This window comes from Pholis gunnellus (genome assembly GCF_910591455.1).
Source record: "Pholis gunnellus genome assembly, chromosome: 22".
Lineage (NCBI taxonomy): Eukaryota > Metazoa > Chordata > Actinopteri > Perciformes > Pholidae > Pholis > Pholis gunnellus.
The window spans coordinates 1,779,339-1,801,768 of record NC_136549.1 but is presented as its reverse complement, the minus strand read 5'-3'; the positions used below and the strand labels follow the sequence as shown (position 1 = coordinate 1,801,768).

General features: G+C 40.9%; 2 protein-coding genes across 2 annotated transcripts; both read right to left on the bottom strand.

Annotated features, from left to right (window-relative positions):
• Positions 1 to 576: 576 nt before the first annotated feature.
• Positions 577 to 9,965, bottom strand: slc26a3.1 (solute carrier family 26 member 3; the record flags this gene model as incomplete). The annotated part of the gene is made up of 19 exons (XM_079183749.1): positions 577 to 611; positions 939 to 1,072; positions 1,161 to 1,215; positions 2,496 to 2,717; positions 2,803 to 2,895; positions 2,970 to 3,062; positions 3,179 to 3,248; positions 4,714 to 4,820; positions 4,935 to 5,030; positions 5,168 to 5,245; positions 5,412 to 5,525; positions 5,707 to 5,854; positions 6,104 to 6,186; positions 6,823 to 6,975; positions 7,475 to 7,639; positions 7,733 to 7,893; positions 8,190 to 8,300; positions 9,514 to 9,653; positions 9,838 to 9,965. 19 exons carry the CDS (start codon positions 9,963 to 9,965, stop codon positions 591 to 593), a joined length of 2,172 nt encoding a protein of 723 aa, XP_079039875.1. The 3' UTR covers positions 577 to 590.
• Positions 9,966 to 11,031: 1,066 nt separating this feature from the next.
• On the bottom strand, positions 11,032 to 22,159 carry LOC306714264 (chloride anion exchanger-like). Its single transcript, XM_079184242.1, has 21 exons — positions 22,089 to 22,159; positions 21,547 to 21,725; positions 20,908 to 21,047; positions 19,387 to 19,497; positions 19,096 to 19,256; positions 18,805 to 18,969; positions 18,570 to 18,722; positions 18,248 to 18,330; positions 17,330 to 17,477; positions 17,122 to 17,235; positions 16,517 to 16,594; positions 16,332 to 16,427; positions 16,079 to 16,185; positions 15,934 to 16,003; positions 15,288 to 15,380; positions 14,042 to 14,137; positions 13,218 to 13,445; positions 12,964 to 13,018; positions 12,671 to 12,816; positions 12,491 to 12,550; positions 11,032 to 11,474 (listed from the first exon to the last, which is right to left on the bottom strand). The coding sequence occupies exons 2-21, from the start codon at positions 21,675 to 21,677 to the stop codon at positions 11,448 to 11,450; spliced, it is 2,262 nt and encodes a 753-aa protein (XP_079040368.1). The 5' UTR covers positions 21,678 to 21,725; positions 22,089 to 22,159; the 3' UTR covers positions 11,032 to 11,447.
• Positions 22,160 to 22,430: the final 271 nt, after the last annotated feature.

Genomic DNA, 22,430 nt, shown 5'->3' with positions numbered 1-22,430 from the left:
GGCTCACCAGCTGGTTTGTTCGCCATGGAGGCTGTTGAGAACAATAATTAGCATTTAACATTCAAAGCTTTCTTTATTTGGTTCTTTTCTTCTTCTTCTTCTACTTCTTTCAAAGTTTACGTCCCCAGGTTGAAGGTTTTATAATTCTTGTTGTGAGTTTTTTGTCAGTTTGCTTTTCAGTCAAAGTCAGATTAACACACGCCATGGTTGTTTATCTCAGCCTATAAATTTAGCTTCTGTTTAATAAACCTTCGGCTAGTCCCAGTGTTTGAACCCTGCTACACATTAGTGGAGTATTTAACACAATGAACACATTTATAACCGCATTATGCCAAATTGTTTGGTATCCTTGTTTTCTATAAAAAGTACATTTATGTTATGCATTTATTTTTGGTAACTGCGTAAAAGGACAGTACAGTAGCGACAAGTAACAGACTGGATCACCTATAAAAACATGACTTTCACCTAAACAGCATTTCAAAATAAAACTCACTCACTTACTATATACACAAAATAGTTTTATTAATTGTGTTGTGGTAGTATGAAGAGAACAGCATGTTTATGAAAGGAATGTTCTGGAGACGGCTGCTCTAGAGTTTGCTATCTGTTAACTGCAACAACAAAGAAAGTGTGAGAGGTGTTAGTTTTCAATTATGACAGTCGTTTCATGCATAAAAAGGAAATATGTTTTTCTGAATTGTATTTCACTTAATTTCTTTGATTTGTTTTTTATTTAGGTTCTTTAAATCTTCCATACTCATCTAATTATATCAAGGGAATTGAACTTTTCATTCTAGTGACCTTTATGACCTCTCCTCCTCTGTCTAAACCTGACCTCTTCAGCTCCATGACTGTTTGTTTCTGTGCTGGGCTTCTGCATGCATATCTAGTTTTCTTAACAAGACGCTAGTATTTGTAGAGTAAATAGCTTCCCTTACCACCCAGCCTTGACTTTTGTCCTTGTGTTTGTCTAGCACATGCAGCATGGCGTCATGAAGGGTTGGGAAGAACATGGAGGTCAGAATCTCATCATCGAAGAACGTACAGCTGTGTAGTTTCTCCAGGATGCACGCTGTCAACACACAGGAAACCTTTAGTTTTTATTATTCTCCTTGTGCTCAGTGTGCATGTGCTGTCACTGAATCTAAGATGAGACTCACCATCACAAGAAGCAACGTAAACATCCACATCAACATGGATGAACTCTTTGAGTGCCTGTGGAGAATACACTGAGTTGTAATGCGTCAGTGTATAGAGTATAGAATTACGTAATGCAGCTGATGGCGCTACTTTATTGCAGCAACACCCACCTGTTGACTACCTACTTATTTGGGATCTTTTCACATACGGTGAACAGAAAGTGTCACAGTAGAGCGTTGCAACAAAAGAAAACAGCTCAGAAAACCAAGTTTGTTTACAGAAGTTGACTGTATTTACATTTGACCTTTGGATTGTTCATATTGTTAAGGCTGTCATTGCTGTATTGCAAACACTTCCTGCTCTTCGGTGGCGAACTGACGTATGAAGGCTTTTAGTATGAAAGTGCTCCAGGAACAGTAGTTAGAATTTATGATGGGCTGAAATAATTTATCAATGTATCGATCAGTTCATTGAAAGAAAATGAGTGGGCAACAAATTTTTATACTTGAATAATTGTTTAAAGGTATAATGTCCCTTTTCAGCCTTAAAATGTCTAAAAACATCTACACCTGTGCTATATGTTCTGTTGAGTTGTGTCCTGTCATAATCCCAAATGTTTCAAGAAATCTCTAATTTGAACCATGGTAACGGTTTCATTTGGTCACCTGTCAATCAGGGCATATCTTCTTTGTGCACGCGTCGGCGTTGTGGTTGTCTGCCAGAAGCTGTTTTTAATCAGTTTTAAGTCACATTTTTACGATTTAGATCTTGGTCTTTTTTTTAATCTATATTCAAACCGGAAGATGGCTGTGAGTCATCGGACCTCTGGATCTGAAGGTATCAGAGAAACAAGCTGAGCAAACGTCAGCAGCAGCTCAGCAGGGATGTCCTGCTTCTGACTTATAAAAATAAACTTTGTTCAAATTTCCAGTTTTTAACGGTAAAAACTTTACTCGTCTTTGATTTTAAATAGAATTTTTGCGGTTTCAAATTTTGGCCAGGCAATTTGAACACGGCACCTTGGGGTTTAGGAAAACTTGATTTTTTTTTTACTTTTCCAACATTTTATAGAGTAAATGTCTAATTGAGAATATAATCTGTAGATGAATTGATAATAATCAGTAGTTGCAGCCCTAGTCGTATTCGTAGAGACTGCCACCTTCTCTCTACACAGCAACAAGTTGACATTAACATTTCAGTTTTAAATAATGTAAGGGAGGAGAAGTGAAAAAGCAGTCCCCGTGGACTGGTTGGATGAAATGGTGGAGGTGAATACTGTGACATCCTGCACTTTCTCCACCTCACTAGCATCTATTGAGCTCCAGTATGTTGGAGCCTGCTGAATGACTCCGTACCGTTTTGAGTCCCTTCAGAGCAGAGATGTCCAGGAAGGACACGGCAGAGAAGTCCAGGATCAGGCTGTGGAGGTCCACTCTGGGAACAGTGTCGTTACCGGGAAACTCGGCTCTCCAGTCCATCCGGAAAGGAAGGTGCTTGATGTCAGAGGGCCGATCGAGCTCCTCCCTGTCCATGCGAGACCCATCAGTCCTCTGGCGGAATAAATCCCTCAAGCCTCTCTGATTGACAGATGTAAGAAAGTAGGCTTAGAGCTTTTGGGGGAAGAACACTTTGAAGTAGTTTTTAGTATATTTGAGGTCTCACCTCTGTAACATCGTCCTCCTTTTTCAACAGTTTCTTGATTTTCCTAAGAGCCTTGTTCCTCTTTCTCAAAACCCTAAGCGGATTAAACCCAACCTGGAACAACATCGTATTGATTATGTTCATACACATGTATTTTCTGGGACGCAGAGTGGATGTGTCGTACATACAGCGTCTACCAGCTTGTCCCTGAAGAACTCAATATTGGCGAAGAAGATAGGCGAGGGTATCCTGAAGATTTTCACTCCCTTCGGTTCGAATGTCTGAGAAGGGAAGCGTCATGATAAAACAAATGTGATTCAGAGAGACGTCGCATCATGAACTGAATCTATTCAACAGTGTTTAACTTTTTTGATTTCATTTGATTTAACATGCTTACATGCATGTAGTCTTTGCGATCTTTGTAGAGGTCGGTCCCTGGGATGTTAGCTAGGACGGAACAGCGGGGGCTAAAAAGACATGAAGAGGTTTAAAATTGTTTTACAAAATACTAAAATTAAACATCTATCAAACATTAGGCAGTAAAGGACACTGTTCTTTGTACTTTAAATACCAGGTATCTAGGATAAACACGTGGGGCTTAATGAATGTTTTTTGAGCTGCTGCTTGGATTCCTTTTTCTTTTTTTTCATCAGTTTCTTGTTAAACTTGAGTTCCCACCTTTATGGAAGTCAAACAGTAAATTGGTGGATGCCCCTTTAAAGGGATGCAAAACTACTTTAACTACTCTATGCAGAGTGTTGATATGATTTTTCATCCACTGCTTTATATCCATTTTTTTCTCCGCCAGATTATGTATTCAGTTGTGGATGTGCATCTCTGTGTCTGTCTGTCCACGGCTAATCCTGCATACTACCGGACCCATCAGCCTGATATTAGTTGTGCTCATTTATGACTGTATGCTCAAGTACATCCCTTTATTGTAGTAATTCACACATTCTGAAAATGTATTGACAACAGATTTTATTGTCTCTTGTAAAACATTGACTCTTTGCTACTTTTCTGCTGAGTGAAGCCAATGCAGAAGTGTCTTAAAACGTTAATTCTTGCTAATGGCCAGCAGGGGGCGACTCCTCTGGTTGTTTAGAAGTCTATGAGAAAATGACTCTACTTCTCTCTTGATTTATTACCTCAGTAAACATTGTAAACATGAGTTTATGGTCTCAATCTCTAGTTTCAAGTCTTCTTCAATACAGCATGATGTTCATTTAGTAAATGATGGTCCATTTAGAGTCAAACAGACCATAAAGCAGGGTATGCTTTAAGGCAGACTTACCGTGATTGACAGGTCGCTGCTGCTACCAGAGCCATACACGGCGTCTCTACATCACTCCGCCACATTCCAAATATAGTAACTTCTGTTCATTGCTTCCAAAAAAACAAGATGGCGACGGCAAATATTTTGTAAAAGCACCAATAGTCAACCCTACAATTTTGTCGCAATATCGATATCGAGGTCAATATATTTTTGTCAAGAATGTGGTGATTTTCTCCATCCCTCAGCTGTATAACATGCATAGCAACACTATTGAAAAAATGTTCTTCCATCATCAGGACATTGTGATTATACATGAGAGCACCATACAAGAGGGCTGCCATCCATCCTTACTAACCCTACCAGCCTCTCACATATCTTTGTCATCAGCAATGAATTTAACAAATGCTGCGAAGGCAAAAAAATACCAGCCAACACTTACTGCTAGTACCCCAAAGGTACTAGCAGGACTATAGGGTATCCTAGCTAAACACACAGCAGGACTGACAGCCAACATGAAGCGTTACGCAGTGCAGTTACGCAGAGAGCTGCATAGATGGAAATGTATCTTTTGCATGAGACGTTCCGGTGAAAAACGTGTCTGATAAGTTTGCCGTATGGCCGTTGAAATTAATATCAGCCTTAACTTGTGTCCTTACAATTGAGTCCTGAAGACCACGGTGAGCAGTTCCACCCCCAGGCCCACTGCCAGACCAAGATCCAGTCCCAGCAGGGTGGCACCCAGACATGTTCCCATCCACACCACCTTCACACAAACAGCTGAGGTCAAACATTGAGAGAGAACAGACTAGGCCAAGTAAATAACCACGTAAATACGGTACAGCTTGGCTTTGGCAGTGAACTATGAGACAACACCTACACATTCTGGTTTGTCCCTCCTCCACAAGTACGGGATTTCTCTGAATTGCATCAGCATGCCCTTCAGGTTGACAATGACCAAGGCACCCAGGACAGACTGGCGTGGGGGCAAATATTAAGGGTATATGTAAGGGGAAAAAAACTGACTTTTGACATAAAAAGGTAAATTAAACAAAACAATTAAAATGCTATACATATTGGCATAAGCCTTCACATTACAGAGATCAGTCTCACCGTGGGAAGTGGTTCCAGCAGGAAGCCAAGTGCCACGGTTACAATCATCGCCATCATGGCTGAGATCAGCCCTGCAATCTGCATTTGTAAAAAGTTAAATGTTTCAGCATTCCAATGGAAGAAAAGAATGTCATATAAACCAGATCGTAACATTGCAGTGAACCTTTTTGGAGACAAAAATTGCTGCGTGTCGTGAGCTAGTAAAAGTTTGTGACCCAGGAAACAGTGCGGTTTGTTTTCTGACCTGTGTTTTGCCTCCCGAGCTCTCCTGCACGGCCGTCCTGGAGAGCGCTGTGCTGGCTGCAAATGACCTGAAGCTTGCGCCAAATATGTTGCTAACCCCAAATGCAATGAGCTCCTGATGGAAAAATGTCACCTTTTTAATTTGACTTTAATGATTCTGTTTGATCTACTTTTATTCATGCAGCACAGGAAAGCTCACATCCAACCATGAGATAAATGCAATATTCAACGTGATTTTATATCTTAATGACCAGAATTACGAGGAGTCTTATGCTCGTACTCGCATGGTAGCTCACCTGGTTCCCATCAATGGTGTAATCATGTTTGATAGAGTAGACTTTGGCCACAGAGAAGGCAACAGCAAACCCCACTATGGCTACAGGAAAGGCCTCCACAGCACTCTCCTGGAAGACTTCCATGTTGGGCGCAATGGGAGACTCATACCTGCAAGATAAATTGTGCATTCATAGGATCTGAACAGTGGTGGACTGTAGCTGAGGACATTTCAAGTTCAAAAATAGTGGGACATTTTGTCCGCTACAATTATCTGACAGCTATGGTTTCTAGTTACTTTTCATATTCAGACTGTACAAATGTGGGAAAACCCTTTAAGTAAAGGAGTTCTAAATTACCTGAGAAAACAGCAGCCTGCCTGATTTTGACCTATTGAAGACGTGTAGAATTGAAACTTACCCACTAACCATTTTGCCAACAACATCAACATCATATCTCGTCTCGAAGTTGAACCCATAGGACACGCCACAAGCTATGACAGTCTGTGTTCGGCAGGAAAGACACCAGAGAGACAAACAATTTTCAAATCCCAGGTATTGCTTACCACACACTGATGGTTTTAACTAACACATAAACTGTTATGCTTGGGAAAATGGTTTGTAAAATATATATGATTTGCAGTTGATAAATTAAACTGTGCAGGAGGAGTATCTTCCTTTAAAGGGGACATGCTCATTTTCAGGTTCACACTTGTATTTTGGGTTTCTACTAGAACACGTTTACATGCTCTAATGTTAAAAAAACACATTCTTTTTCTCATACTGTCCGTCTGAATATATCTGTATATCCCCTCTTTCTGAAACGCTCCGTTTAACGTTTAAGCCCCCCTCCCAAAGCCCAGCCTGCTCTGATTGGCCTGCCAGAAGAATAAGGTTCTCCTTTGCAATAGTAGTTCTCAAGCCTTGGGTGGTTTATTCTAATGAGCCTGCATGTATTGTATGAAGGGGAGCAAAATCTGAATGTCTTATTGAATCACATTTCTGCTGATGGGAAGCCCACAAAAAGCATGGTAGTCTTATTTCACAGTTTGTGGGTTGGCAGGTACTCCAGACAACCATATATAAGTGCACAAGCACTGAAAAAGTTTTCATGATATGTCCTTTTAAAGTTTCACTCACCATGACAACTTCAATGGGAATGGGAACAGGCAGCTTGGCTTTGTATTTGTCACTGAGCTCCTTCACGATGAACACCACCACCATAATCAGTATGGACATCACCAGGTCACAGATGTTGGTGGAGGTGATCTGGACAAAGATCTTCTCCAGGGTCTGTGCAAAAGAAGCAAACACTGTTTACTCAGCAGAAATGATCACTTTATCCAAACTACGTGTTGAGATATCTGCGAATCTTTGCCAACATCATAAAACAATGGAGCTGAGTGGAATTTACCCGCCGGTTTAAGCTAGCTTTCTAGTTTTGCTTGTGCTCAGAACAACTGTTGGCTGTTCTACACATTCGTTTCCAGAGGATGTAACAAATGCCATGGAAGTTAGCAAATAAAAACGTGAGCTTAATTCCTTGCTTTTAAAGGAATAATTTGATATTTTGGGAAATACTAATAATATTTTTTGTGAAGCAAACTGGGACTACAATCTGCTATTCGTTTTGCAGCCCTGTTGTACAATGACAGTAAAATGACCTTGAAACTTTCTTGCTATGACTATCAAACAATGACGAAAACATTTGGAGTTGCCCACCTCCGCTCGTTCCAAATTTAAAATTGCATAGACAATATTACCATCACTGTGAGACACATCCTGGACTTACATATATGACAGAGAGTGGACCGCTGATGCCTGGAACGGTCAGCCCTAACACAAACTTGAGCTGGGACACCAGGATGTGGACGGCAGCTGCTGTGGTGAAGCCGGACACCAGAGTGTCGGACAGGTACACAACAATAAAGCCCACCTGCAGAATACCCATTGCCAGCTGCATAGGACAGAAAAGAAATTTGAAGAAGAAGCGTGAAGATTCTTCCTAGAACACGCAGTATGCTATGCTATGCTATGGAGTCAGATCTACCTGGAATATCCCCATAAGAAAGGTTACAGAGGAGGCCACCAGGACTCTCTGCTGGTCCTGGGTCAGGCCCTCAAAGCCAGTGATGTTGGCCGGTGGTCCGTTCTCTGGGACCAGGCGAGTCACCACAGCTCCCACCATCAGGCTCAGGACTGGGAAAGCGCCTGTGGGTGTGGAAGGGTGGGGAGACACTGTTAAGCCATATTACACTAAATCTTATCTCCTCTTGATAAGATCCATGACTTTTATCAACAGGCCTTTTAAAGTGAGATGTTTATGCTTGATAACAGAAAACCTGTTTTAAACTTTGGGCAGTTGAGGACAGTTTGTGAAGAAAGAAATTGTGATAAACAAAGAGTTTTGTTCCAAAGTGCTACACATTTAGGAAAATAAACAGTTTTTTACTTGTTATAGAGAAAAAAATGTATATTTTATAGTGACTCAGCATTGCATGACATACCTACAGATATATGTCTTGAAGTACCGAGGAAGAAGTATGTTAGCATGGGGAAGAAAGCTGTGTAGAGGCCGTAGCTCGGAGGCAGCGAGGCCATTAGAGAGAAGGCCAGTCCTGAGTGAGACCACAGCAAAACAACACACAATGAAGATTTTAATAATGGGTATTTTGCATGTCAAATAAAGAAAAAATAGTCGACTAAAAGAAGCGAAATCAGTGACCAATACTTGTTTTTGAATGTCAGTTTTTAAATTAGATTGAAATGTCTGGTAGATAACATTTGGTGTAGACCATGGACTGTGGTCTACTTAAAAGTGACTTCACTGTGACTTCAAATAATATGCTGTCTTATGCTGAATAAGACATTTATGGGTGAACAAAATGTTTCAATTAACTTTTCATGAAGACGAAAACACGGACAATCCCCAGACCAGACAACACCGTGGTAGCAACCTGTCAATCACTGTGTAGCCCCGCCCTAAAGCATCCCCTGCTTTATGGTCTGTGTGACTTTAAATGGACCATCATTTACTAAATGAACATCATGCTGCATTGAAGAAGACTTGAAACTAGAGATTGAGACCATAAACTCATGTTTACAATGTTTAATGAGGTAATAAATCAAGAGAGAAGTAGTCATTTTCTCATAGACTTCTATACAACCAGAGGAGTCGCCCCCTGGTGGACATTAGAGAGAATGCAGCTTTAAGGCACTTCAGCATTGGCTTCCCCTTTTCCCTTTTGACCAGACAGTTGACCAAAACACTCAAGAGTGTGCTTGACTTTGTATTTAGTTGACACTTTTTATTTAGTAGATGCTTGTAATGACTATGCAAGTGTATTAAACTTACTTATCTGTTCTATACAGCTGTTCTTGCACTTCCTTATGCTACTGCGACTTGTTCATTTCCCTGTGTGGGATCCATAAAGATTGATCTTATCTTAAGCTTAATCTCTCAGATGCAGCAATGATTTTAAATGCTGTTGCAAGCAGCCATATGAGAAGTCCTCTTACATACAACACTGTCTGAAATGAGCAAAATGCTAATTTAAAAAAGGAAATATCTTGTTGACGATTACTTCAACGGATAAAATAATCTGAACACAAAATTCAGATTTTGCGTTAATATGCAATGTTTCTAAGTCAGCAATCTACATTCTTAGGCAATATTCCGTGAACATGTTGATACGGTACAGCAAAAGTGAGGGTGCAGGTCTAGATAATAGATGCATGTATAAGTCAGCACAATTTTTTCCCTGAAGTTGTCCAAATGGATTTTGTTTTTCGGAATGCACCAATAATGCTACTACAGAGTGAAGCTCTCACCTTGCATAATGGCCACCAGTCCAGTGCTGATCCCAGACACCACATCGCCCAGCAGCCACTCTCTGACTCTGTAGATCCTCATCCAGCCGATGATGGGCAGAAGAGAGAGCGCCGCATTCTTGGCACGTTTCGAATCACAGCTGGATTTAACAGATATTAAAAAAAAGCTCTTGCACTTTGTTTCCTAAAGTTAGCAAAGAATTTCCCTCACAATTTTTACCAAACCCTCAGTCATAGACACTTATTTTGCTGGAGATTAAAAACGAAGATTAAGTCAGATCAAAGACGAGGATCTGAATCTCTAAAGAAGCAGGGTTCTCTTACGTCAGGTACTCTCTCGCATGGTCCAGGATGGTTTTGCGTAGCCTGTAGACTTTCTCATGATCTTCAGCCAAGCTGTCCTCTGAGTACACGGGTCTGGCCACCGCATATCGTTTCCTCAACGTCACCATCCTCACACCTCAGATGCCCGAGGAATGCTGGTCTAATGTCAAAGGTTCTGGAGGAGAGATCCCGAAGAGAACCTTTGCCCGTATCTGTCCTGTGGCCATGCGTCCTGTAAGGTTTATCTGAGTGTATCTAATCTGATATCAATCTCATCCCCGGTCACTTGGTTCCTTTCAATCATTAACACAGATTTTATGATTCATTGTGTTGATATTTCATCTCATCTTCTTTCCGTTCTTTGGTGAAGACACCTTCAAGCTGAGATCATGGATGGGAGGTATCCCAACACGTTGAGATTTGTGTTGTTTAGTTAGTTTCAGTTTGAAATGTTCATTTTCTTTTAGAAGTTTGCCTTTTACATAATCTAAAACTCAAAATTCAGTTTAGGAAAATGAAATGTACTCACTCCATAGTCAGTGGGAGTTTAACTGAAAAGGGACACGCCAGGTTGGTTTCCTGAAGTTCGTCAAAAAACGGAAGCAATGAGAGTAAGAAATGCGGAGATACTTGGGTGAACTTGCAACAGTTGCACAGCTTTGCTATGTGGTCATATTTGACAGTATTGGTCTTAATGGTGCAGCAGCCAATTTAAAAATATCTATTGAACATCTCCATGGCAACATTTTTCAAACACGTGGAGTCCACCGGTGGTGACGTCACTGCAGTGTCATATCAAGGTTGACTTTACCACACCGAGTTTAATCATAAGGTGTCGGGCCAAGAATATTAGTGGGTGCCATATCATTTTTATTTTATAATATTCAGATTTTGAAATGTCTGTGATCAATCCTCAATCAAGACCTTCTTCATCAAGGGGGACAGCAACCTTCACCTTAGATCAAGTAGGAGACAGACAGGAGATATTACCATATTATTATACGGGCTCAAGTTTCCTCTGTGGTACTCTGATTAAACAACATAGAGAAATACTTCAAACTAAGCTTTCAGGGGCTTTAAGGCCCGTATCATGTGGTGCATATTCCCAGATTCTCAAACGAGGTTAGACGTTAATCAACAAACCAGTGCAACACAGTAAACTTACAAATAAAAATACACAGAAACATTGAAGGCCATCATTTAGAGTGATGAAATATTTATTTCCATCTCTCAGCCACTGCACATTCAATCTTTTTCACATTACTTTAGAGAACAGTGTGCCGGTATTTATTCTCAATATCATGAAAATATAACTATAAGACAGAATATATTGCATCTACAATTCCTACAAATCCACTATATACAGTACAATTATACATACAGTATAAAAACATCAATAGCATGGCATTTCTTTTTACATTACAGTAGATACTGTATATGTAAACTTAGATCATCAAATGTATAAAAACAGTATTGCGTTATTCACTACATCAGTGTATTGCAGCCTACAGCATAATCTGTAAAACAATTACTCTTTTTGTCTTTGGTGGTTTTTTTGTCTTTGGTTTCGGTGTTTGCTTTTCAGAAATCATCGTCTTCTCATTCAGAAGTTAGAACCTGGTTTCTGGATCTGGAGCCTGTGTGTGAAGAAGGCACTCAGAGTTATTGAACATGTGTTCCATCACAGCTTAAAGTGGCACATTTAGGTCCCGTCCAGTCCAGGTATTTTTTTAAACTGAGTTTTTCCTAAAATTCTGTCCACACAAGAACACAAAAACGACTCGCCGGGCCTGTAGCTCATTATGCTGTTTAGTTTAGTTTGTTTCAGACATATCACTGATTACTAACTCTCCTTGTTTGTTTTATTTAGTTAATGTTATCCTTCAAATAAATGTGGTTTATGTTGAGCCGGGTTGTAACACAATATAAGGCGATGAAAGCCCAAGAAAACGTTGATTGTGAGTCTGGTTGCATGAAAATATTGTGACATCTCGGCGGCCTTTCAGGAACGGTATCCTGCCAATGAAGACTCTGAGAAGGTGAGGAAATGAGCATGTGCAAAGTGGGAGATGACATCATCGTTTCCCAAACGCTCAGTTTTACATGTCCAAACGGAAACAAAGTAACTGTTTAAAAAAAATCAACATCTTAAAAGGTGCGTGTGGACAAGAGACCAAATTACCTGTCAAAAATATATCTTTGCAATAAACAGGTTTTAATTAGTTTTTAATTCAACTCATCAGTATGAATAAAGTGTTGATTGCACAATATAATGGCTAATGATGCCATCAGCATTTAGTTTGGTTCCCTACAACCAAGGAGGATACGCGCTTTAGTTTTTCCAGTGAGGTACAGGTAGCGCAGATGGTGGTGGAACAACTGGAGTAAATTGTATTGTAATATTACTATGTCCTTGATAAAGTTTGGAGAAGAAGGGGGGGGGGGGGGTAGTTGAAAACTTGTCTATTGCCACTTTAAAAAGAGAATATGTCTGGATATAAAGCTGTCCAAGTCTGGTGCATTTTGTAGTTTTTGTCTGTTGATCAAATAGGCTTGTCCCACAAAAATAAACAAAATTAGATTAAACAAAATAAATATAATCGAAATAATGTTAAAATTGCAAATTGCACGCAGTATAGCACATGATACGTACATTTCTGTCTCTGCTCCTCAAGCTGCCTCCAGGGTGATGAACCGTGACCGTTGTGATAATCTGCAGAGCATCATGAAGCGTTTATTATTCTGTGCATATCCACAGCCCTAAAGGCTCCTCCCTACATTCATATTATTGTATAATGCTTTCTTTCTCTGAGTGAATACGCGTCTTTCTTACCCTGTCAAAGTCAGATTTCTTCTCTGTGGACCCTGGATGTTTCTCCAGGATGTGCAGCATGGCGTCGTGCAGAGTCAGGAAGAACATTGACGACTGAACTTCGTTGTCAAAGAAGCAACAGTCGTGCAGTTTCTCCAGGATGTAAGCTACAGCAGGAGGTTAGTCAAACGCACTTAGAGTTCTACGCGTTTTTCTTTCAATACATAATTTACACGTTTCAATTTTATTTATTTTTTTATATTGGAAGTGTCAAAAGCAACTTTTAACTTTAAATACTGTAGTTTTATACTCACGATCACAAGCCACAATGTAAACCTCAACTTCGACTCGGATCAGCTCTTTCAGCATCTGTCGAACAATAAACCAAATTAGAATAAATGAAAATAATTATACTAGAGTAAATAATACAATAGATTAAATGAAAATAAACATAATAAAAAAAGATAGAAAATAATAGATAGAAAACTAAATAAATCATGGTTTAAAAAAAAAATAGCCTGATGTGCAAAGTAACTGCTTCTGTTGCTGCCGTGATCGAATGTCTCACCGTTTTCAGTCCCTTCAGAGCGGAGATGTCCAGAAAGGAGACGGCGGCAAAGTCCAGGACCAGGCTGTGGATGTCCACTCTGGGAACAACGATGTTGGAGGGAAGCTCGGCGCTCCAGTCGATCCGGGCCGGAAGGTCCTTGAAGTCAGTGGGCAGGTCCAGCTCCTCCATGTCGCTCTTATCCTCCGACTCCTTGATGGGTTGACTTGAGGTGTTCAGGAAGCCTTTCTGTAATGGAATGAAATACTGTTCGTACACTTTCTCTCTTGTCTTTGGTTCACACACACGCGGCACATCTCATTACACGATGGGTGAAAGACGAAGGAATGCTGCCTGGCACAGTGTTAGCAGCATTGCAACCTTCTACATGTACGAAGGTTAAACTACTTCCAACTTTGGGACAAATAGGATTACTTTATTATTTTAACAACATGAGGGGGGAGGGGATCGTACTTATCGGGGTATATAACTGTACTTTGAAATACTCAGCTTTTTATACTCCAACAGATGCATGTTGTAAACGCTGTGTGACTAGTCGTAAACCAAACAACACATCGTATCATGTTCACACATTCACTTGTATCTGAGATAAGTGGAGGTGAACTTTGCCCCATCTGCTGAGCAAATACTACCGCTCTCCAAATCTTTTAAACTAAAGCGTTTCGGCATTAATATGTTAATGCATATATATATATTTTTTGTTTTTCTACACTGCTGATTTGAATCGATGTCAAACCAGAACAGGAAGGGACAAAAATAACATCATGAAAAAGAGTGAAAGTGTTTTGCTGTTGTTACTGAACAAGGTCAAAGTCATTACTCACTGATGTCCACTGAAGGTCTCCCTTCTTTAGAAGTTTCCGGATCATCCTCACTGCTTTGTTTCTCTTTCTCAACACTCTGAGCGGGTTAAACCCAACCTGGGAAAACACATTGGTGTGAATGAGATGGTGTGTTGCAAACTGAATTGGCTAAGTTCAGCATTTTGGACATTAGTTATTATTTGTGACAATTTTTTTATCACATCAGTCAGTTAATATTAATATTAACTTTATTTATACAGCCCCTTTAAAACAGAGTTTACAAAGTGCTTTGACAGATAAAGCAAGGCAATAAAACGGAAAACTCAACAGTGAGGCCCAAAGCAAGTCTAACTAAGATAAGAGTTAAACCCGGATAACAGTACAATAGATGAAACAAAAAAGAAAACAATCGATACAAACTAAGAAATAAAGAAATACAAATAAATATAAAAATATTTTGTGCCATCCAACAGTTGGTATCACTAAGACAGTCTAAAATAGCAGCTAGGCCTCTCGTGTCACCAGGACTCAAGGGATGGTATATCTGTGTGTCGTCTGCGTAGCAATGAAAAGAGACATTGTGACGTTGGATGATTTGACCAAATATATGGAAAATAAAAATTGGACCTAAAATTGAGCCTTGCCGCTCACCACAGGTAATGTGAGATGTAGAGGACGAGAAATGACCTATTGTGACTGAATAGCTTCTGAAAGGTAAGAATAAAACCAACTCAGTGCAGTGATACCAACCCAGGCTTTAATTAAGACGGTTGATTCAAATGGCATGGTTACTGTGTCAAAGGCTGCACTTGGGTCTAAAGGAATTAAAATCGAGCTCTCCCCCCGTCTGCTTCGAAAAGGAGATCATTGGATTGAAGCTCTAAAACCGTTTGCTGAAATTAAGTTTGAGTAGAAGCAAGTTTTTCCTTCTTTAACTATTTTTGCTAAATCTCTATTGAATCTTTCCAAATCGCATCAAATGTTTTTTTTCCATTTTCGTTCCTTTCCTCCACAGTCTCTCTTTAATTCTTGGGTGGATTTCTTTAGCCAGGGCTGGAATGTTCCATTTAACTTTTAGTCTTTCAAGGGGGCAACAGAGTCCAGGACACTCTGACAGGTGTGATTAAAAAGGGAGCCCAGCTCCTCTAAGTTAAAATGAAGATTAAAGGCCCTTTAAAAAGTAGTGATAAAAAGCTTAGAAAACTTGCTTGCGGGCATTGAGTTAAAACCACATTAAAAAAAGTTCAGTTGTCGCTTTTGTACTCACAGCTTCCACCAGCTTGCTCCTGAAGAACTCAATGTTGGCAAAGAAGATTGGTGATGGTATCCTGAAGATCTTCACTCCCTCAGGCTCATATATCTGGAGAGAGTAATGACCTTTATACCCAAATTATGACCCAAACCTTGGTAAAGTCTCTTGACTTTAAAATGCACAGGGATGATTCTTATCAACTCTCTGGTTCCCAGAAAACTGCAAGACATTTTTATGACATCCCTCCTCTTGCTCATTCCAAATGAATGAAAAAATGAATGAAAACAAACCCTCTGAATCCTACACTCTATTTGACCAATAAATACGTAGCTAGAACCAGTAGCTGGCTAGCTTAGCTTTGCACAAAGACTGGATGCAATATTAAGAACAAGTTTATCAGACTGTAAAACAAACAAAAACCTACTAGCTCCTCTGAAGCTCATGAACACATAATACATCTTGTATTTTAGCTTAGCTAACTAAATGTAGCCTTATATGTTGCCGGTATGGAAATGGTATCATTTTTCTCATCTAACACTCTCCCAGAAAGTGAATAGGCATACTAATATGTTAAACTATTCCTTAAACATTACTTACAGAAGATGCCTGATATGACAGAACACACACGCACACACACACACACACACACACACACACTTACATTAACATAATATTTTCTGTCTTTGTAGATATCAGTTCCTTTGATGTTGGCCAGCACACTGCAGCGAGGGCTGGGAAAAAAAGAAGACAAGATATCAACTGCTCAGGAAACAGTTCACACATTCCATTTATCAAGTAATACTTACAACTGAGCCCTGAGGACCACACTGATCAGCTCCACACCGAGGCCTGCAGCCAATCCCAGGTCCAGCCCCAGAAAAATGGCTGCAATACAGGTAGCTAACCACACCACCTGGATGTAGATGATGGTACCAAATGGAAATATAGCATCTTTTTGTTTTTATTGCCGGTAGCACAAAAAGATTTTGAATAAACATTCAAATACAAAGATGTTTGGCTTTTAAAACTATTTTTGTGAGTCAGTGTATGAGAACGTACACAGTCTGGTTTGTCCCTCCTCCACAGGTACGGGATGTCTCTGACCTGCATCAACATGCCCTTCAGGTTGACGATGACCACAGCACCCAGCACAGACTGGTAAAATAAGGGGTCAAAGATCAGATTTCAGCCAGTCCAGACTCCAAAGACTTCACTTGTATGTTGGTAGAAGATCTGAGGTTTACCTTCGGGAGCGGCTCCAGTAGGAATCCAATGGCCAGTGTGACGATCATCACTATGAGAGCTGACAGTAAACCAGCCACCTGAAAAAGGACAGAGCAGGTATGTGAAACTACAGATACTTGATTCCCTGTGCTGCAACATGTTGGTCCCAGTTTGTTATATCTCAAAATAAAAGTCTCTTTTATTTCACCATCCTGTTATAAACCACATGAGATTATTAGTCGAGTAGACCCCCCCCCCCCCCCAAACCTAGCTAATCAGCTGCTAGTTCTAGCTAACGTGACATATCTAACATGGGAGTGGTATTAATCTTCTCACTGCCTATCTATCCTACTATGTACTGTACGTGAGTAAATGTACTATAGATACATACACAAAACTTCAACTTGGCTCAAACTCACTGGATTTTGTCTCAGATCTAAATAAAACTTGTCTGGGGGAAGATGTTTTTGGTTTGTGTTCGGGGTAACATCGTTTGTGCACAGGCCTACGTTATCGCCAGCCAAAGGGTAAAAGTTGTGATTAGGCTCAAGGGTCAACAGTGAGGTTGGGGTCAGGATAAATTAAAGTTTAGATTAAGGTAAATAAGCATTTGGAGGTAGTTTACCTGAGTCTTACCACCTGTGCTCTCCTGCACTGCGCTCCTGGAGAGGGCTGTACTCGCAGCAAAAGACTTGAAGGAAGCTCCAAAGATGTTGCTGGCTCCAAAAGCTATCAGCTCCTACAGAAAACCAGTCTTTTCATTTGAATCCTGATTCAACATTTTTACTTTACACTCTTACTTTTGTGTTGCAGATTTGAGCGTTATCGCATACCTGGTTTCCGTCTATGGTGTAATCGTGTTTCACAGAATAGACTTTTGCCACGGAGAAGGCAACAGCGAATCCCACTATGGCCATGGGAAACGCCTCCGCTGCTGTCTCCTGGAAGATGTGCAGGTTTGGTGCCATCGGAGGCTCGTACCTGAGAACAGATGTAAGTCTGTTGTGCTAAAATGTTTCTGTAGTATAGTCAACGAAAAAACTTCAATTTCAATTCCACCTCAGATAACATAGTTCACACATGTCTCACACTAATACTGATGGGCCTTACAGAAACATGTCTATTGCTGTTTTTTACGCCCTCATTATCTTTGCACTGTGGCTGTCATGGGCCATGAATAAGTCGACTCTGACAGATAGTGAGAGACCCAGAAACAAATGTGTTTCTAAATGTTTTCCTGAAGCAGTTGCATTGAGCCCGAACGGCTGTTTGAGAGAGAATTTTTCATGTATCTCTCAAATAAAATTAATAGGGAACTGAGACGCTTAAAAACACAGTAACTAACTTCTAGTAGTTAGTTTTCTTATTATTTGTCTAGATTTTGAAATTGCAGTACAAAAGTCTGAAATGTATCCCTGCAAATCAACAGAATTGGAGGTAAATGTTGACTGTGAGCATCAGTTTTGGTGTTCGAAAAAATTACGTTTTAAAACCTGAAATGTAATTCTTCTATGTTGACTGTGTCATTGACATGGCTGCAGCTGCGGCACCAAAAATATAAAAAGTGAAAAAAGTTTGATATCATTTGGCATGATGGATAACAGCAGGAGCACCGATGGCAAGTTCAACATTTCGGTCTGGGTCTAGTCCTATTGTCTAGAGGGTGCTAGGCCTTCAAGCTTAATTATCCATGATGGCATTGTTGTGCACATAACAAACAAAATCCCTCGCTTTTAGCTGAAATGTCTCACCCTTTTGGAATATGGCCGACAACATCAATGCCGTATCTTGTCTTGAAGTCAAATGCGTATGAAACTCCACATGCAATGACAGTCTGGAGGAGAGAAGACACGAGTCGTCAGGGCCTGACCCATTGGATTCATGGCAAAATGAGAGATCTCCATTAACTCCCGCTGATGTGAGCTGTTTCCTTGAACTGACATGAACGCTTTTTCTTTTAAGTGTCATCAATTATCTCATCCGATTAATGATTGTTACAGACGGCACTCTTCAGGCTATTGAGAAATATATATAAAAGGATCATGTTGCCCAGTGTAGCTCAGTGTAGCTCACCATGATAACCTCTATGGGGATGGGCACTGGCAGCTTGGATTTGAATCGGTCGTTCAGCTCCTTCACGACGAACACCACCACCATGATCACCAGGGAGATCACCACGTCACACACGTTGGTGGAGGTGATCGTATTGAAGATGATCTCCAGGGTCTGAAAGACACCCAAAAAAACTAAAAGTCTAACAGATGAATGCAGACAGCGATGAACAGCGAGGAGGCTGCTCCATACTCACATATACGAGCGAGAGTGGACCACTGATGCCTGGGACGGTCAGCCCTAACACAAACTTCAGCTGGGACACCAGGATGTGGACCGCAGCTGCCGTGGTGAAGCCGGACACCAGAGTGTCGGACAGGTACATGACAACGAAGCCTACCTGCAGAACGCCCATCCCCAGCTGGAGGAGACAGAGAGGTGGGGGTGATGATGTGGTGGTATGTGAAAAAAACATTATGACTTCAGATGTCAGAGGGTTTGCAACAGATCTGGGAGGAAACTTTGACCCAGATAAAGTGTATTTCACCTGCATGATACCGGCGAGGAAGCTCACAGAAGAAGCCACCAAGACTCTCTGTTCATCTCTGGTGAGGCCTTCAAAGCCTGTGATGTTGAGGGGCGGACCCTCGTCCGGGACCATCCTGGTGACCACCGAGCCGATCATCAGACACAAGACTGGGAACGGACCTGTGGGGAGAGGGGAGAGAGAGAGAGAGAGAGAGAGAGAGAGAGAGAGAGAGAGAGAGATTAGCAGAGTTGTAGTCTTTAGAGAGCAGCTATGGCTGGGAATACACACACACACACATAGTGGCCTTACCCACTGAGATGTGTCGGGAGGTGCCCAGGAAAAAGTAAACGATGACAGGGAAGAAGGCGGAGAAGAGTCCGTACCAGGGAGGCAGAGAGGCCAGCAGGCAGTAGGCCAGACCTGAAACACAAAGACATGCACATAGAACACACGTTCACTTGTTGTTGCTGACCGTTGCCAGCTACGGTTTCCACATCACCCGCACTTATAGTTTCAGTACCTACAAAACTGACGTGAAAATGAAAACAAAAAAAGGTTGATCTCTTTCAAATATATCACCCCTGTAAAAATAGAATGTTTCAGATTTTTGCTTTTGGTTATGTGTGTAGTGAAGAAGATATAATTAAAAAATGTATGTTGGAAGATGTGAAAGAAAAAAATCATGTATACACAGTACATTTATAGAAGAAGTCGTGACTTGTTGGTTTTTTATTAGTATTATCACATTTTATGAATATTAATAATGCACCTATTGTAAAATGAATTACGATTAAAATGACCATTGCCTAGATAAATGCTAAATAACCTTAACCAGAACTAAAGGTAATTGGCTACAGCTATATATCTACTACTGACTTACTATATATATATATATATATATATATATATATATATATATATATAAAAACAAATAAAAGCTTTGTTTGTGTCATAAGCTATAAGCTGGTTATCATATATTATAAGATTAGACACAAGAGTAAATAAAATAGTTTCGATAAGGAGGGAAATCAAAATAATGTTACAATTAAACAATTTCAAAGACATATATACAATATAAAAATGTTGCCATATATTCTTTTAATTACCTCTCATTTTTATAAGGTGACTTTTACAGCTGCTGATTCTGTGCAGAAGTAAAAAAAAAAAAAGAAACAAAGAATTGTCCTCTTCTATTAAAACAAGTTGACCCCCATGAATAATGTGGGAACCCTCCAGCAAATCAGTAACACGATTCTACAGATCTCCCCTCCCTTGGAATGTTCACACACAGAGTTTTGGCTTTTTTCTTCTACCGATACCAACGCTGTGCGATTGAAGATGCATTTATCTCCTCCCTTTGGTTAGGTCATGCAGTGAGAATGAGGCCCTCTCATAAAACAACGTTTCGTCTTCATTTCGCTATCAGGCCGGTCGGCGTGTGTTTCCAGCATAACATGCATCATTTCTCTGCTCTCCTTCCAGTGTGGAGGGACCGCTGACATCACAGTCCTTGTCACTGTTAACTGCTGGTCTGTGGACGGCTGCAGACATATGATGTGCCAATAATTTGGGATTTTTAGACACTGTGCTGAGATGCATCACCCATCCAGGTTGTGTCAAATTGTGATTACTGGTATCAGATTTATATATATTAGATATAGACTCAGGTATTGTCCAGTGTGACTTTCTATCTGTTGTTCTTCATATATGCCAGTGATGTGAGAATGGAGAATTGTATTTGAGCTGTTAAGATATGTTTGAAGGACTTAAATCTCCACTTTGCACTCAGACGCTTTGAAGTGAAACACTTTGCCGGCAGCGAACGCTTACCTTGCAGGACAGCCACCAGTCCGGTGCTGACGCCGGACACGATGTCACTGAGCAGCCACTCTTTGATCCGGTAGATCTTTATCCAGCCAATCACCGGCAGGAGAGACAGAGCCGCGTTCTTGGCTCGTTTGGCGTCACATCTGTGCAATGGCACAATAGCAGAAAGATATAGAAAATCCATGTTAAATAGATAGTGGGTTGAACACTCACCGCCTCTACAGCTCCAGGTTTGTCCACCTGCTGAAATCTTTGAAAAAAACAGACTGAAGATCTTCAATAAAGAGAACGGGGTCAGATGGGCCACTTTTCAAACTTTTTCTGCCACTATGATAAACTAAAGAAATACATTGTTAGCATTCTTACCTTGCTGGACAACTTCTCTCAAGAATCTCACAAGTAATTAAACATTTTCCCAAACAATTTCTAGCAAGGTTTCACGCTGCTCGTCCTTGTCTCTAGGAGTTTAACCAGAATGAGGACCAAAAGTGAGTACAGGTGATCAACAATGTGCTGGATCCGTTTGGTTCTTCACAAAAATAAATAACATCTCTTATGTGTTATACACATACTTATGCATTGTGCTGTGCTAGTCATTTTTCTATTAAAGTAAGTGGAGCAAAAGCATTGCGTGCCCCTTACGTGAAGCACTGCTTGAAGTGGTCCATCATGGTCTTGCGGTGCCTGTAGACCATCTCGTGGTCCTCTGCGAAGGACTCCTCCGAGTACAGCGGCCTGGCCACCACGTACTGCTGAGCTCCCCGTCGCATCATCTCGCCTCTGCTGCCCTCTGAGCACCGCTGCTTCCCCTCTATGTGGCTCTGAGATCCAATAATCACATTAGGGTTAGGAAGACCGTCCTGTGTTGCCTTTGAACATCACTTACTTAACGACGTTAACAGAAAACAACAAAGGTCCAGGCTCCTCAAATGGAGGCAGGGCACATGAGCCAGGTCGGGACCTGCACCGTCCTGTGGAGAAGGGGGGGTGGGTGTCAGGCTCTGTTTGAGCTCTAGAAACAAGAGCACCGGATCCCCCGAGATCAACCGGAGCCCGAAGTACACCAGCACCTATGGAATTCCGGCTCCTTTTAAAGATCCTCTGATTTCAAGGATTTTGTAGCATTTCTTTTTTTCCCAGTAACTTTCATACCATGTACAAGTACAGCAGTATGTCCCACATACCTGACGGTGTTCTAAACTGTCTCCAATGCAGACTCTCCACTCCTCTCTTCGTCCTCCTGCCGCTCCTGGAGATAAACTGGGACCTCTGACGGCTTAGCCATCAATAAATGCCACCTCTGCCGCTTATCACGACTGTAATTATTAACAGCAATTATGATGAAGTCCCCGTTTCACGCAGTGACTGGATGCCTGGCTTATCCTTGACCATTGTTCTTACTGATATCTGTAACCTGCAACTTTCAGTGGAGACTTTCCGCCCCCGAAGAGCATTAGCAAGATATTGTACCAATGGGCAGGATAGGGAGGATGTGGACGGGGACAGGATCAGGACAGGGCAGGTCA

Bases quoted from the DNA above. Each gene is read 5' to 3' on its own strand.
- LOC306714264 (XM_079184242.1), bottom strand. From the start codon at position 21,677: ATGATGCGACGGGGAGCTCAGCAGTACGTGGTGGCCAGGCCGCTGTAC. The intron at 18,331-18,569 runs GTGAGCTACACT...TCTCTCCTCCAG, and splicing joins TCCCCATAGAGGTTATCATG to ACTGTCATTGCATGTGGAGT. The intron at 17,236-17,329 runs GTATGCGATAAC...GGTTTTCTGTAG, and splicing joins ACACCATAGACGGAAACCAG to GAGCTGATAGCTTTTGGAGC.